The following is a 17,226-nucleotide window of genomic DNA, read 5'->3' as shown; positions in this document are numbered from 1 at the left end:
GGTGTCGGTCGACACCAACGCGAGGACGGCTCGACAACTTTAGCGAGTGTCGATCGACACCATGTAGAGGTGTCGGTCGACACCACTAGGGTTTCGGGTTTTGTCGAGCACGTGTTAGTGTCGGTCGACACCACTTGGTGTCGGTCGACACCCTTCCTCAGTTACGACGATGACGTGATTGCTTTGCATATTGCCTGGTTTGTTTGTATTGTTTGTTGTATGTGGCATGTAGAGATCTTATTGCTTGTGTGTATAGCCCAGTAGATGGGAGGATTGCCTCACAGAGTGTTTATCAAATACTCATGCATCTCAATTTGTGTTTGTGGTGCAGGTAAGGGCAAAGTGTGATCGTGGAATCAAGGCAATGAAGAGGAGGATGTTCTAGAGACTCGATTGGATGTTGTCTGGTGTTGCTAGGTTGCTAGAGTTGGGTCATTAGAAACATTGCTAGGTTGATGGTTTCATGTTTCTTGTTGTTTGGTATTTGGATATTGCTTATGTTATAATATTGGTTTATTATTGGTTATTTATTGGATATTGGTACTGCTTATTTTATGCTGTTGGTTGTGATTGTGGTTAGGTGGCTAGTGGATATGGGACCACTAGTTGTAGTTTATTATTATTAATTATTTAAAAAAAAAAACGGGTCGGGTTGTTTCACATGCCCATAAAACCAAAAACACTTTTAACATTTGCTTCTTCCCTTCTTCAATCACAACCAGTTGTAGACTCTTCCCATCTAAAACCATCATTTATTCCTGGGTTTAGTTTTTGGCCATTAATCTTATATAATCTAATGGTAGGATGTTTTATGTAAGTAATTTGATAATTGCTTACTCATTTATTCCTCATTAGATCTTACCAATTAATTTTCTATAAAATTAGAATTCAATTTGTTTTCCATAAAATTAGACTTCAATCCCTAATTACTCTCTAAACATTTTTTTCAGTCATTAGGTTCCTAAGAAGAATTATATTATTTTTATATATCTTTCCAAATTTCAATCGATATTTTTGAGTAAAGTTTTATATTTTTTTCACGTTTTGATGTTTGTTGTTAGCATTAATACTACATAGAAAACAAATTATATGAGAATGTCTGACAAATTTATTTATTTATTAGAGTATTTATGTATGTCTTTCCTAATCTCCATGGGCTGGTCCGGCAATTTTAGATGCCCTATGCCAAATTTTTTTTAATATACCATTTTATTATCAAAAATAAAATCATAAAAATAGTAATATAAAAAATTATTTAATCAAATAGATCAGTACTACAAGTTTAAAACTCATTAACAAGAAGTTTAATGTAATGCTCATTCACTCATTAATCTAATGCTCATTTGCCAACAATTCAAAAGATGAGATAGTCTTTTACATAAAACTAATAAAACTTCATCTGTATATATACTGTTTTCTTATATAAAACTTGAACTTACAATTTTTTTTTTAAACTTAAAAAAAAATCTAATAACAACTGAACTTATAATTTTTAAATTTTTTTTTCCTACATAAAATACCGAAAACTTTTGTCTAAAATATGCCCTAAAAATTTTGATACCTTAATGGCTTCACTTGCTTGGCCTATGGGCCGGGTCTTGAACCATGTTTTATTTTAACTTCAAGGTTGTCGTGTTTGTTGGTTGTGTTAATACTACTACATCATGAAAAAAATGAACTGTTGTTATTCAATATGTTGAACATGTTATGTTTTGTTCCTTTCTTATATTTTAAAATCTCTATTTTTTTTTTTAGACATCTATGTGGTAAAGCAAGCTAAAACTTTTTCTTATTGGATGATGCATATGAGTCTTTTTATTGTAAATTTAGCTTCTTATTAGTCTTCATTATTAAACTAAAAAAAAAACGTATTTCAAACTATTATTCCCACTGTCTCACATAGATTGATGTTTCAATAGTTTCACACATATTAAGAAAAGTTAAGCTTTTTATTTTTAAACTAATTTATAATTATTTTATGGTAGAAAGAGAAAACATAACCCACTAAATATTATGTCACTTGGAATAAAATATAAAGTAAAAAAATCATTTTAGTTTTTTAATCTAGAAAATCAATCTTTTAGAGACAAGAAATATTCTCTAAAACATCAATCTATGTGAGCCAAAGAGAGTATAAAAAAGGAAAATTGTATGTTACTATCATATGTTTAAAATATTATGTTATTAATGTAAGCTAATACGAAGCTAAAATTCAAAAACAATGAAAGCTAAACACGTGCATAGCATGGGATGACTTTTAATATATATATATATATATATATATATATATATATNATGTTAGGCATTTTCGGGTGGGGTTTGAAAGATTGAAGCTGCATGTTTTGGGATTACCTGAGCAAACGAAGGACCATCCTTTGAATCTGTGAACCAATAGAAAAGACCTTCATGAATATTCACACCAAAAGCAAAGGAAATGTACATATACAAACTCGGACGCCACACTTTTGAGCGCTTCATCCTCCTACACAAGGCGTTCCATGCATCGGTGAATGTATTGAATTCCTGTTCATGAGGGTCCTCAACAAACACGATCCCGACTAAAGTTACTAACGCGAATGGAAATGTCAGCAAGTCAAACACGCCCTATAATGTCAGAAGGCAAACAAAACAAAACATTAGAGATGGAGAAATCACCAAATGGAAAAAGTCACAGAAAACGGTTCGCTAACCTTGGAGCCAACAAGATGAATTAAGATACCACTCATAAAAAACCAACAAGTGCTCCAACGGAGGTGCTTAAGCTACATAAGCTCTGCATATCCGATGCAAGAGACTTGTGTTTTTCACTGTTGTAAGCAGTGCAAGCATCAATGGTCACATCGGCTATCGCCATTCCAGCACTTGATATTGTCATCAACAATATTGCCAAGTAAAGGTGTAGATTACTCTGAAGCGATATGGACAAGAAAGAAACAACTCCAAGCACCCCTGCAAAGACCCAAAGTACAAAACATATAATTAATGAGACAGTTACTGAGGATTTGTTCCGATTTCGAGTGAAATAAGGTCTTCTGTGGAAACCAGAGATGGGAAAAACATCAGTGAGAATTCCCCAAAGAGGCTTAATGATCCATGGAATCTTAGTGATTGCATTGATACTTTGATATTCAGAAGGTTGAACCTTTTGAACATCTTTCATGTAATACTTTGTAGCTACTGTACCGAATGAGTAACCAAACCCTTGGTTTATTCCATAAATTGTGACGACACCAAACACAAAGATCCAGTGAAACTCTGATGCCAACATCTTTAGCCACCGCACCGGACCACACGCCACATTACGTAATTTACTTTCGCTTTGCTCTTCTACTTCCATCTTGGGTTCTATTAAGGAAGGAGAAATTCAAGATTAGAGTCCGTTTTGAGCTTACTGTTGAAACTTTTGATGTGTGTTTGGTCTGAAGAAGAAGAAGAAGATATAGAAAATGATATTAGATCAGAAATGAAAGGACAAAAATCACATCAAGAAATACCAAAGAAAAGGTGAGGAACTAAATGTTTGACCAAAACATTCTTATGTGAGAAAACAAAACAAAAAAAAAGAAAAGTCAAAAGTATTAATGAAGTATCAAATTATTAGGTTTGTTATGGTGACTTTGATGCAAAACAACACACCTTTGTTCGTCTATAATCGGCTCAGCCATGCACTGAATCGGATAACATCGTCAAAACGGTCCTAGAGGCCAGACTCTGGCAACATGCACAGCTAGAATGTGCTCCACGCGGTTTAGAAGCACACCAAGCATCAAGACATCCCTGTTTCAGTTGAAGTGGATGCAGTGTAGAGTGAAAACAGCCGCTTATGTGGGATGCGCTGGATATGCAAATTCAGAAGGTTGAACCTTTTGAACATATTTCATGTAATACTCTGTAGCTAGACGACCCAATGAGCCACCAAGAGTCCATAACCTTGGTTTACTCCGTACAGTGAGACCACACCAAGCACAAAGATCCAGTGAAGCTCTGAGGCCAACATCTTTAGACATTACGGAAATGGCTTTCTCCTCCTTCGACCACACGTACGGATCCGCCGTTGTCACGGTTTTGCCCTTCTACTACCATAACTAGTTCTTCTGTAAGGAGTGAAAGATTCAAGATTTGACTCTGTTTTGAGCTCAAATGTGATGTGGGTTTGGTCTACAAAAAAAAAGATCCGAGGAACAGAGTTGACTGAAGTGGGTACTTCTTGGACTGGATTGAACTTAGATCATAAGAAAAAGGATGAATCTTTTATCCAAAGCTCAAAAAACAAGAATGAAACTGGCACACATGAAAATTCGTTGACATGTTTTGGTATGAAACATAAAATGCCTATTAATACTTTTGAACATTAAATTTAGAAGATACAAAGAAGATAAATGAAAGGATGAAATCAGAGAAAGACGAAAGACGAAAAGGAAAAGGTCTAGCTTTTGCTGCTAAAATGTTGGACCAAACACAACACACATCTCTTTGTTTCTCATCTCTTGCTAATTTGCTAAGAACATTCTTGTCTAATTTTCCCCCAGCTTTTTTTTTTTTTTTTTTTTGGCAATTTTAACTGAAAATATTGAAACGTTTTAATTGAATTATAAGGTTTTTTTAATTCATTAGAAACAAAAATTGTAATTAGTCACCATAACGAACCTAATACTTCATTAATACTTTTGACTTTTCCTTTTTCTACGTACTGTATAACTTCATCACTAGCTAGAAGAGGAATGTAAAACGAGCAAGTCACTCCTTTGTATGCGTACGTAGTAGTATATGATAATCATATTTATTAGGGCCAAAATAACATTCATGATCCTTAACCAAACTAAAGTAAAGATTAAACAAACCTGACCCGTAATAATATTTTTGAACAAAGAGAATTACAGAAGAAGTTTGACTAATCAATCCTTTATAGATTATGAAAGGTCTTCAAAATATATAAATGATCACGAAATTCGAAGAGACGGATACAAAACCAAACATTTAACACTAAAACTCTCTTAATTTGACTCAAGCATCCACATATATATATATAAAGTATAGTTTACTCACTCCTGATGCTGCCACTTCAACATATCCCTATTTTTCATAAGCCCATATTTTCGAAATAAGATCATATTTTCGAACTGAGACATTTCTGTAAAAGCCCAATTCATTTTACCAATTTTGTGACATTATCCACTAAGCCCTGTTCTTTTTAGCCGGTGGAATAAAACTCCTCTCCACCATAGGCCAAAACGGACGACGGCGCTGTGGACCTGAAGCGTCTCTTCCCTTCTCATTCTTTCAAGAGCAGCCTTCTGCAGATTGGTCTATTAAGCAGACATAGTATATCTATTAACATTGGCTGGAAATATTCTGATCATCTTCGTTGTATTTTTGTTTTATGGATTTTTTGTTCATGTTTATTTTTCCTTCTTTATTTCGTAGTCTAATCTTGATTCGTGACTCAACAAGCTCCATGACATCAGTTCCAAAACCCCTCAAGTTTCTCCGTCCTCATTATGGAACTCTCAAGGAATTTCATGTAACAATGGCGGAGTCTGATCTTAAAGTACGCTTTCAAACGTTTTCAAGTTATATCTCATCTTCACCTTCTTGCTCCTTCTTCTGAGTATGGATTATAAGATCTCATTCGCTGTTTTTGCAGAAAATGTTGGCTGATATACGTTCTGTCTCTTTCTGGACTGGATAGTGTGTAAAGTCTCATACTTTTTGGTGCTTGTGCAGATTGAAAAACCACTGCAGAAACATGGTGGCAGGCTGGAACATAACAAGACTTACTGTGGTTCTTGCTATGGGGCTGAAGCGGTAATTGTGTTATCTTTCTCTGTCTTTCTGCTTAGTGCATTTGGATCATGGTTTCTCCAGTCCATATTAGGATTACCCTTGAGTGTTTAGTACTAGAATGGATTAAACAGAAAAGAGATCTCATAGTGGATCTTGTTTTCTGTACAATATATAGACTTATTATGTCAGCAGGATAGGTGATGGTGCTTTTTCAGTCTGACTATTTTTTGCTTTCATGTGACTTATGTTGTTTATCCTTACAGGAAGAGCATGAATGTTGCAATACATGTGAAGATGTTCGTGAAGCATACCGAAAGAAAGGTTGGGGAGTTACAAATCCAGATTTGATTGACCAGGTGAACCTTTTGAATTCTTGACATCTGTGTTTCATTGTGGTAGTAGCAAGCTTAGTTCATTTATTTCTTTCTTTCTTTGTCTTCTTTCGTCTTCCCTGTTAGACTCTTAAAAGCTTGTGTGTGGTTGGTTTATTTGGTATGCACTTGTAAGGCTCTAAACACGTTTCAATTGTATGTTTCTGATTCAGTGTAAACGAGAAGGTTTTCTACAAAGAGTAAAGGATGAAGAAGGTGAAGGGTGTAATATCTATGGCTTCTTGGAGGTAAATAAGGTGGCTGGGTACTTCCACTTTGCTCCTGGGAAAAGCTTTCATCAGTCGGGCATGCACGTTCATGATCTTCTTGCTTTTCAAAAAGACAGTTTTAACGTAAGAAAGGACTTATCCTATTGTCGACATTTCATTCGTTATGTTTCTAAATTATATATAATTCAATATGTTGTGTCTCCCTGCAGATAAGTCACAAGATCAATATTATACATAATTTAATATGTTGTGTCTCCCTGCAGATAAGTCACAAGATCAATAGACTGACTTATGGGGACTACTTTCCGGGCGTCGTAAACCCTCTTGACAAGTAATGACCATTCTGGTCTATTCCATTCACATTCTATTTATTTTGTCATGCTCTTTCTAACATACTTGAAATTGCAGAGTCCAGCGGAGTCAAGACGCACCTAATGCTATGTACCAATACTTTATCAAGGTTTGTTCCCAAGACAAGCATAATATGCTAGGCTGGAAACAAAACAAAGCAAAATGTGATCAATGCTGGAAAGATATCAAAAAGGTGTGTAGTTACACAGAGTCAATGTACAAAGCCTACCATGCTACTACACTACTTTGGCAGCAATCGGACCAACTATCAACTGCACCGTCAATGACATGGAAAATAGATGCGCACACTGCTACTACTACAAACAAATGCTTAAGTTTGTCTTTTTTTCATTTAGCTAAAGGAACAACAATATGGTTTACCAATGTTATCAACCTTAAATCAATTCCACAATTCAAAATAGCATTTTCTGTTTTTCTCCTTCTTAAACAATAGCGACGTCTCCAACAGAATTAAAACAAAACAAACAAGGAACAAACCTGAAAGTATAGCAAGTACACAAAAGATGTAAAATTTTTTTTTTTAAGTCCGCCGCTTACCATCAAATCAAAATCAAAACATAGAAGATCAAAATATGATGAAGAACCAACAATCGATCTCAAGAAAAAAAAAATCTACATCTTTGATTTATGCAAAGAGGTCTTTACCTTCAAAATCAAAAAGAATAACCAAATCAAAACAATGCAACACAAGCAACACTTTCAAAGAATCAAGGAAACACAACTAGAAATCAATTAAAATTATTTGGCATCACTTCACAAATCCATCACCAAAGACAAAGACGCAAAGAGATGAAAACACCTTTAATAAACTAAAGAGATTCAGATATACGAATGCCACAATCAGATAACCGTAACACTAAATTATATGAAAAAAAACCGAGCCAACAAAAAAACAACCAGGACTGTATAAAATTACAGCAAGATAAACAATAAAATTAATTTTCCCCAAAACACAACTCACATCGAATCGAAAAAATTACTCAGTGGACAAACGAGAAAAATAAATTACAACCAAGAACACAAAAACAACTCATAACTTAATTAAGAAATCTAAAGAAGCTAACACATTTTCATATAAACAAATTTGCAACCCAATTCACATTTACCTTTAACGAAATCAACAGGGGATAACCAAATATCCCCTACAAATGCAAAGCGAGCAGAGAATCAACCAAATACGCAAACCCAAAAAAATATATATATTCATGGGAAAACGATTACAAAAGAGATGACTGAAAAAACGATTACAACATCAAAGACATAAGTTCAATCCTCATGCAGACCTCTAGATCGCAAACATTGCTCTTCTCCTATCCGTTCACGAGAACATCGAATTTTGAAAAAAAAACAAATCCATTTCCGATTCAATAACATACAAATAATGACCCAATAGACCAACACATTATAAGTCTTACAGAGAAATTGAGCCCGACTGAGACAAACAAAAATAGCCCAGAAAAAAAGAAATGTAAGTTATTGATTTTAGTTTTTTTTAAATCCACAACATTTTTCACTCTAAACACTAAAACATTGACAAAAAAACTACTCCAACAGTTTACAAAATACATATGAAAATATTAAATAACAATCCAACTACAAAATGACAAATAATAATAAATTAATCACAACTAACAACTACAGCCAAACAACAACTCCAACTACACAATGTTAACTTTTAATAATAATTTTTTAAAAAAGCATTAAAAACACACAAGATAATCTCAATTTTTAAAAAATAAACAGCAAACTAAATTACACTTACTGCAAAACCTATGTTTATAAAAAAATATCCAACAAAACAACATAAGGAACCAAAATCAAATACAAAAACAGACGTAAAGATGAATTTACGTAACCAAAAAAATAATATACACAACAAAATCCGGAATACACCTTAATCTAACTATCGCGCGTAGCGCGGGTCAATTGCTAGTATGTGTATATAAGGACATGGTGTTACTTGAAAAGACATGCCAGATGTTGAAATGGATATTCAGGAATCAGAAAAGTTAAGGTTCAGCGATACGCAAATACTTGTGGTCGGAGAAGGAGATTTTTCATTTTCTTTGTCTCTGGCCAAAGCCTTTGGTCCTGCCATCAACATCACTGCAACATCCCTTGATATTCGAGGTATAGTACGTAGTAAAACATTATTAATCAATGGAGAGAGTCGAGAGAGCTGAAAGATTCTAAATAAGGAAAGTGCGACACAATAGGCGATTCTAGGGTTTACAGAATATCCTTCACGCTAGGGTTAGTGTGATGGCCACCGCCGGTGAGCCTTCATGTCGGAGTTGGGTCCTTCGGGTTCCCCACCGGGAGTTGAGTCCTCTTCACAAAATAAACAACAGTCATATGCAGCTGTGGTGACTAAGCGACCATCGCTTAAGAAACACGATTATGAAGTTAGTTTGCTTGATGGAGTTCCAACTATTGCGGTTCCTGATGCGGTGCTTCAGGGTTCGGTTCCCCTGTGGGATGATTTTTTGGTGTGATTGTCAATAAGATCTGGCCTCTTGGTGATAAATCTGTTCGAATAGAAGTTTATGAGAACTCTGCAACCTCAGTCCGATTTCGCATTCGTGATGAGACCACGAGGCTGCAAGTTTTGCGTAGAGGAATGTGGAATATTGCAGGTGTACCTATGATGTTGGCTAAATGGTCTCCCCTTCCGGAAAATGCACAACCAGTGATATCCTCGATGCCCTTGTGGGTAACTTTGAAGAACGTCCCCCACTCTCTGTTTTCTTGGGAGGGTCTTGGATTCTTAACTAGTGTAATTCATACTCCTATTCGGTTGCATCCGAACACCGAGCTGTGTCGAAAGTTTGATGAGGCAAAAGTATTTGTGGAAGTCAATCTAACCAAAACCTTACCTACCACGTTTCGATTTCAAATGTCGAAGGAGGAGGATGTAACTGTGGAGTTTTTGTATCCTTGGCTCCCTCCGTGATGTTCTCGCTGTCACATATGGGGGCACGCTAGCGATGGTTGTCTGACCGCTCCAGTATCGCCAAAACAGGTATCTGAAACTATTCTTTAAGAAGGGGACATAGCTTCTCCAACAAAGGTTCACGAGCCAGAGGTTACCCCTCCGGTTACAGTTGAGCAGTCTACAACTCCGGCTCTCGAGGGTACGAGTCAAATAACTCCACCTCAAGAGGATGCTACTGCAGGTTGGTCTGTTGTATCTCCCGGAAAAGGATGTAAGAGTGTTGACAAAACTCGTAGTCCTTCTGCTGCAGGTCAAAGTACTCTACTAGGTTCTTCTAGATTCTCTGTTTTGGGGGATACAGAAGATGTTGGTGAGTCAGAGACTGTAATTGCAGTGGATACGGTCGATCACCAGATCTCAGTTACTCGTACGGATACTGCAGGGACAACACATGTTCCCATTAAGCAGGTTCATGTGGTGGATGTCCCAATTCGAGCTTCATTACCGCGACAGTCAAAACAACACAAGACAACTTCGGAGTTTTCTTCTCAGCAAGCTATGGGGTTTCCTTCTGGCATATCGAGCAAGAAGAACTCCCGCAATCGTCATTAATGTCTGGTTTCTTCTGGAACATGCGTGGTTTTAATAAATCAAAAAAGCATTCTATTGTTCGTGACTGGGTGCAAACAGAGTCCCTGCAGTTTGGATGTTTACTTGAAACGCGTGTTCAGGAAGATAAGGCCCCTCGGATCATCTCTTCTGTGTTCTGTGGCTGGTCATCGATGAAAAACTATGAGTTTAATCCTCTAGGGAGGATTTGGATGGTATGGAAGGATGATGTGAGAGTAACCCCAATTTTTAAGAGCGGTCAGGTTGTCACCTGCTCTATTTTATTACCTGGGAATACTATGGAGTTTTTTGTATCTTTTGTCTATGCATACAATCTGGCTGAAGCAAGGAGAGAGCTTTGGGAGGATCTCAAATATCATTTTGATTCTCCCCTGTTTGCTAATAAGGCTTGGCTGATTGCAGGTGATTTTAATGAAATCCTTGATGGTGAAGAGCACTCTAATTACGAGCATGATCCTTCTGTCACGTCTGGCATGAGAGATTTTCAGAATGTCGTTCGTCATTGTGCTCTAGTGGATATGCACTCTCATGGTCCTCTGTTAACGTGGGAGAATAGGAGAGACGAGGGTCTTGTTTGCAAGAAATTGGATCGTATACTGGTTAGTGAAGCTTGGTGTCGATTTTTTGTGGATGCATATGGGGTTTTCGAATCCGGGGGATGCTCTGACCATCTACGATGTAGATTTTCGGTGGGGATTCAACTTGGTATGCCAAGGGGACCTTTCAAGTTTTCAAATGTTATTCTGTCATTGCTGTTCAATCCTTTTTCCTAAAAGGTTTCCTTCCTAAAGGTGTCAATTCGACTATCTTGGCTCTTATACCTAAGAAGACTGTTTCTAAGGAAATGAAGGACTACCTTCATATTTCCTGTTGTAATGTGTTATACAAGGTAGTCTCCAAAATTCTTGCTAATCGTCTAAAGGTTATTTTGCCTTCCTTCATTGCTCCAAATCAGTCAGCTTTCGTTAAGGATAGACTTATGATGGAAAACCTTTTGCTAGCATCGGATTTTGTTAAAGATTATTATAAGGAATCTATTTCTCCTTGGTGCATGATGAAGATTGATATCTCTAAGGCGTTTGACTCTGTACAATGGCCATTTTTAATTAATATTCTCAAGGCAATTAATCTCCCTACTGAATTCATTCACTGGATTGAGCTCTGCACTAGTACGGCTTCCTTCTCTGTCCAAGTGAACGGAGAACTAGCGGGTTATTTCCAAAGTACAAGAGGATTGAGACAAGGTTGTTCGCTGTCCCCGTACCTCTTTGTCATCTGTATGAATGTTCTGTCTCTTATGCTCGATAAGGCTGCAGCTGATCGAAACATTGGCTATCATCCTCGCTGTAAAACTATGAGTCTAACTCATCTCTGTTTTGCAGATGATATTCTCGTTTTCTCTGACGGAAGCTTACGCTCTGTTTCAGAAACTTTAGCTGTTTTCGACAAGTTTGCAGTCATCTCTGGTCTCAAAATCATCTTGGAGAAATCTACCCACTTCATGGCTGGCTCTTCTCCGCAGTATCAACAAGATATCCTCCAGCATTTTCCATTTACGGTTGGCTCTTTTCCTGTGCGGTATTTGGGGCTCCCCCTCCTCACACGTTGTATGACACATTTGGACTATTTACCACTCATTGATCGTATCCGCTTAAGAATCACCTCATGGACGGGTCGGTTCTTGTCTTTTGCGGGCAGACTTCAGTTAATCAAATCTGTGCTTTCAAGTCTCACCAACTTTTGGCTCTCTGCTTTTCTTCTGCCAAAAAAGTGTCTTCAGGAGATTAATAGCCTTTTCTCGGCTTTCCTGTGGTCTGGTCCAGACCTTAGTTTGAGGAAGACTTAGATATCTTGGCTTGACGTGTGTAAACCGAAGTCTGAGGGTGGTTTGGGACTTCGTCGTTTGCGAGACACAAATACAATGTACATTTTGAAACTCATTTGGCGACTTGTGTCGGCTGGCAATTCCCTTTGGGTTAACTGGGTCCGGCGAAACTTGATTAGAACTGGTTCCTTTTGGTCAGTTAATGAGAAGAATGTTGGGGGTTCTTGGATGTGGAGGAGATTTTGAAATATCGAGCACTTGCTGCGAGTTTACATAAGAAAGAGGTGACAACAGGCCTCGGTACTTCCTTCTGGTTCGATGATTGGAGCCCGCTTGGTCAACTGTTTGGACAACTTGGGCAACATGGTAGTATTGATATGGGAATCCCGCAGTAGAGTACTGTGGCAGAGGCACTTTCGCATCGGAGACGTCGACACCAGGTAGACATTTTGAACCAACTTGAAGATGTGCTTGAATCTCTTCGTGTATCAATGCACCCAACTTGTTATGATCGACCTCTTTGGAAACAAAAGAACGGCTCTTTTAAGAGTAAATTTCTCTCGCATGATACTTGGTTTTTGATAAGGCAACCAAACCCTCCTTGTGACTGGTATGCAGGTGTTTGGTTTCCCCACTCAACGCCCAAGTTCTCTTTTATATCCTGGCTTGCTTTCCAAAACAGACTCTCCTCTTGTGACAAATTGGTTCAATGGAATGCTACTGCGAATGGATCTTGTGTCCTCTGTCAGGGACATGGGGAAACAAGAGATCATATTTTCTTCTCATGCACGTACTCCTCTCATGTCTTGTCTGCGCTGGCTCAAGGGTTACTCGGTGTCCGGTTTACCATGAACTGGCCAGCCTTGGTCCCTCTGCTTCTTGACTCGTCCACTCCACGGCTCCACACTTTTGTTCTCTGGTATGTCTTTCAGGCTGCTCTGTATAACCTTTGGAGGGAACGTAATGCCCGACGACATGGAGAAGCTCCCACTCCACCTATCAATCTCTTCAAGCTCATTGCCAAGCATGTTCGTAATCGCTTGCTCACTCTGGTAACCACCTCCGGCTATGAGGGTGGTCTTCAGTATTGGTTTCAAACACATCCCATCTAATCAAGCTCTGGGTGGTTTTCAAATGTTTTAACTAAATTACCTTTTCACGTTTTAAGCTGTAAACTCTTTTCGACCACAGTCTTTTTTTGGTGAATATATTTTAACATTCGTACAAAAAAAAAGAACATTATTAATCATCTAATAAATATTGTTGTTGTTATCATATAACATTTATTCACCACCACAAGTAAACATAAACTTTAGCTTATCAAATTTGGTGATTAGTGTTGTGTATGGTAGAGGAGCTAGGGCGTAACTACAACAATGGAAAAGCGAACGTGGAAGAGTTGGAGAGACTTGGGTGCACCGTGGTCCGTGGTGTTAGCGTACACTCCATCACCTCAGACAATCGTCTAGCTCGATACGATGTTATCCTCTTTCATTTTCCTCATGCAGGGTAAGGTTTTCCTCTCTCATCATATCGAAAGATTTTTGGAATCATGATCTCGAGATTTGATGCAAAACTTAGGATGTTCGTAACTTCGTATTCATGTTTTGGAATCGCTTTCACATAGATAATTTAAAATATATGTCTAATGTTTATATAGATTACATAATGAATAGAGGAATGCCTCTACAAGTTACCATATTATTTAAGATTTTTAGATTATCTCTTAACTCTTAATATATGTTTTTAAATGTTATGAAGATCATCAATTATGTTTAGTTAAAAAAAGATCAGTTATATATAGGTATATATATATAAACACAAAATGTTTCCTATTTAATATAATTCTTTGATATAATGTTGAACATTTGTGTGTAAAAATCACAGGAAACACCATGGGGTATTAGGAGGATTTATGGAGAGTGCAAAAGAGATGTTGAAAGAGGAAGATGGAGAGATTCATATTATTCGTAACATATGCCCATTTAACAAGTGGGATATAAAAGCTTTAGCTGAAGAAGAGGGTTTGCGTTTAATCAAGCAAATGAAATTCGACAAATGGGACTTTCCAGGTTACCCCAGCAAGAGAGGAAGTATATGTGATTATGGCTTTCCTTACATATCAGCTGTTACTTTCATATTTAAGAAATAGCTTCTTTCTAATGTATCGCTCTATTGATCAGTTCAATAAAACTCCACAGCTTATCGCGATGACTAGCCGACATTACCTGCACCAAACTAAGGTCCTAAGGACTGATAGATGCAAACCTTACATAAGATTTATTAAAGTACTAAATAAGAGTGGTTAACTTTACTCTTTACCCGACTCTAGAAAGCGGTCGAAGGCTGCAAAAGAGATGCACGTATACTGTGTTCCCAACCATCCACATCATCAAAGTCAGAATCCATTTGTTTTAATTAGGTTCATTTTGATATAAATATGATAGTCCATTTCGTGGACTAAAGCCCACAACATCCCCAAAGTGGCGAACTCTCGCTGTCTTTGCTCGGACATGTCTGTCCGTATGCTCTTGAAAAGTTAGTAGCAGAACAAGCTATCAAGTAACCAAATTGAGACTATATAAACTTTTGTCTATTTCTTTTCCGGAAAAATTATGTATTTCAAATCCAACCTTTTTACATGGTACTTTTCAACCTTAACTCATCAAAATTACTATCCAAAATTTGTTTTGAGCAGAAACCAATGTATAATTTTTTATCAAGAATTTTGTCAACCTTAGAAATCAATGACTCGAACATTGTGGCAAGAAAAACGATGAGTTAACATTCCTCCATTAAATAAAACTCACGTCGTTTTGTATACAAAAATTGAGGGTGTGAAACACACCATTTCCCCTCGTAATTTCTTCTAACTCAAAACTCATTTCAAAGTGAATCCTTATTAAAAATTTCTTTAGTCCACAAAACAAAGTCAAACACAAAAAAGAATCTCAAACCTTGTTCTCATCGTGGAAACAAAATAACTGAAATATTAATTAAACTATTTTCTACAACTCAGATCAATTTATTTAATAATAAAAACATTGACTTCGTTTCTCAATCACATCCTCGCCGTGTTCTCTCCTTCCGCCGCACCCATCATTCTCCGCCGTTGCATATCATCATCCTTCTTCTTATCATCATCATCAACCAAGAACACAGAGGATAACTCCATATGACAAATCCTAACACCACCGATCAATCTCTCCGGCAACTCATCCTCCGTTTTCGCCTCCACAACAAAACCCATATCAATCGTCAAATTCGTAACGTACCCCAACATAAACCTAACAAGCGCCGTCAAGATCGCCGAGCTACTTATATCAACATCTATCTCGAAATAGTTAGCTCCTCTGTAGTAACTACACTTCAAAGCTTTGCCAGCAACGAACGCACCAAACTTGCCAGCCGCTGCTTTAACAACCCAAGGACCTTTCACTACATTGCTAATAATCTTAAACCTCTCGTCACGAAACGTGTCGTCTCCGTTGATCAGTTTGTGGAGGATCGAGCCTGAAGGGATTGGTTCTTGTGTTGCGAAGTAGAGGACCAAGCTGCAAAAATGTTCTCTGGTTGGGGTCTGGAGATTTACGGCGAAGATGAAGCTGTTAGGAGATTGGGAGGTTTTGATTGCGTGTGCTACACGGTTGTCTGGACGAGAGAGGACGTGGTCGAGTTTTTTCTGGATTTGAGCCAGTCTACTCCGGCGGGAGAGAGGAGGTAGTCTCCGCCGGGAGTTTTTTGTTTGGTGGTGAAGTAGTTTTGGGAACGGAGAGGGAAGACGTTGCCTGGTGGTGTTGCCCAGCCGTTGGTTCCCGTGTTGAGGTCAACGTGGCGAAAGGATCCACCGTTGATTGTTTCGGTTGTCCATTCCGGTACGATGGAGGCTGGAAGTGGTTTGGTGTTTTTATCGTCGGTGGAGGTTTTGGTTTGGTTCATGGCTGATGGCTTGTTCTTTCTCTCTCTTTCTCTTTCTGTGGTTGTGGCTAGAACTTGGAAAAAGTATATGTGATGGAGAAAAGAAGATAGCATATGTTGCTTTATTCTGACAATAATTCATTATTACAGTGACTGGTATCATAAATGTGATTAACACGATTTACTAAAGGTGTCATTGGAGCATAAACAATTTTGGAAACACGTAGCTGTTTTTGTTGTTATTATGGCTACAATCCAAGCCAGCACACATTAACTGGTTGACTCAGCCACCACGTTTGGATCTATATAATATAATTTTCGGCTATCTATCATTTTATGTAATTTGTTTTTAGTAGAATATGTTGTAATGGACTAATTTGATAAAGAAAAAGTAAACAAATATTGTCATGGCATTTAGTTAAAAACAGTTTTGCCCTTTTCGGAGTTTAGATAATTGGCATCGTTTCAGAACTTGATTAAATAAATAGACATGTTGTTTTGGTACTGAGATGCATCTGTCACGCATTATTCATGAAACACATGTGAAATTGCAGTGTCTCACACACTAGAGAAGTCGTCGTTTTCTTATCCCGACGTGGTCATCATCATCTACATTAATTCTCTTCACCAAAACCTCTTTAATTTCGACGAAAGAGTTGGTTTGAGATATTAAAAGCTATAACGACTTATGGACACACTAGGGTTTGTGACTAACTTGACAAAAGTTTTAACCTCCCCGTTGATTAACACTAATCTCTCCAAACGAAAAAATCTAATCTGAAAATCCTAAGTCCAAGAACTCCCCTAAATTTAGAGAGTAAAGTAGAATTGACCTTTGACTATATAATAAGTCCACTGAACAAAAACACACACACACTCACACCTCGTCTGGGTCTTTCTTTTGGTCGACTTACTAAACATCAGTTATAATAACCATATCTACTACAATTGCTTCTTCTTACTTTTGGTCACACTCATCATCATCAATCAAATCCTTTTTACAACTTTCTTTGTTTCTTGTCCATAAGTTTGAACTTTACCAACGAAAATGTGACAGTTCCTCTAAAAACATACCAAGAAGGCACCCTCTAAACAAAAAACAAAAGAAACCCCCTACAATGAACAAGAGTCAGGACCAACCAATAATCAAATCAATCAATT

General features: G+C 37.4%; 1 protein-coding gene, 1 long non-coding RNA gene and 2 pseudogenes across 2 annotated transcripts; 2 read left to right on the top strand and 2 right to left on the bottom strand.

Moving 5' to 3' along the window:
- The window catches only part of LOC104709363, an 8,218-nt pseudogene extending 4,778 nt beyond the window's left edge, over positions 1 to 3,440 (bottom strand).
- On the top strand, positions 5,182 to 5,671 carry LOC104706820. Its single transcript, XR_754495.2, has 3 exons — positions 5,182 to 5,322; positions 5,425 to 5,548; positions 5,645 to 5,671. It is a non-coding gene; the product is annotated as an uncharacterized LOC104706820 (long non-coding RNA).
- LOC104706819 (uncharacterized protein At4g26485-like) lies at positions 8,743 to 14,299 on the top strand. The gene is made up of 3 exons (XM_010423047.1): positions 8,743 to 8,887; positions 13,500 to 13,656; positions 14,035 to 14,299. The coding sequence occupies exons 1-3, from the start codon at positions 8,743 to 8,745 to the stop codon at positions 14,297 to 14,299; spliced, it is 567 nt and encodes a 188-aa protein (XP_010421349.1).
- LOC109125855 lies at positions 15,044 to 17,161 on the bottom strand (annotated as a pseudogene).

The sequence above is a fragment of the Camelina sativa genome, chromosome 8 (genome assembly GCF_000633955.1).
Source record: "Camelina sativa cultivar DH55 chromosome 8, Cs, whole genome shotgun sequence".
NCBI classification, from domain to species: domain Eukaryota; kingdom Viridiplantae; phylum Streptophyta; class Magnoliopsida; order Brassicales; family Brassicaceae; genus Camelina; species Camelina sativa.
Note: the sequence above shows the minus strand (reverse complement) of the source record. Positions and strands in the feature narration are given on the sequence as shown.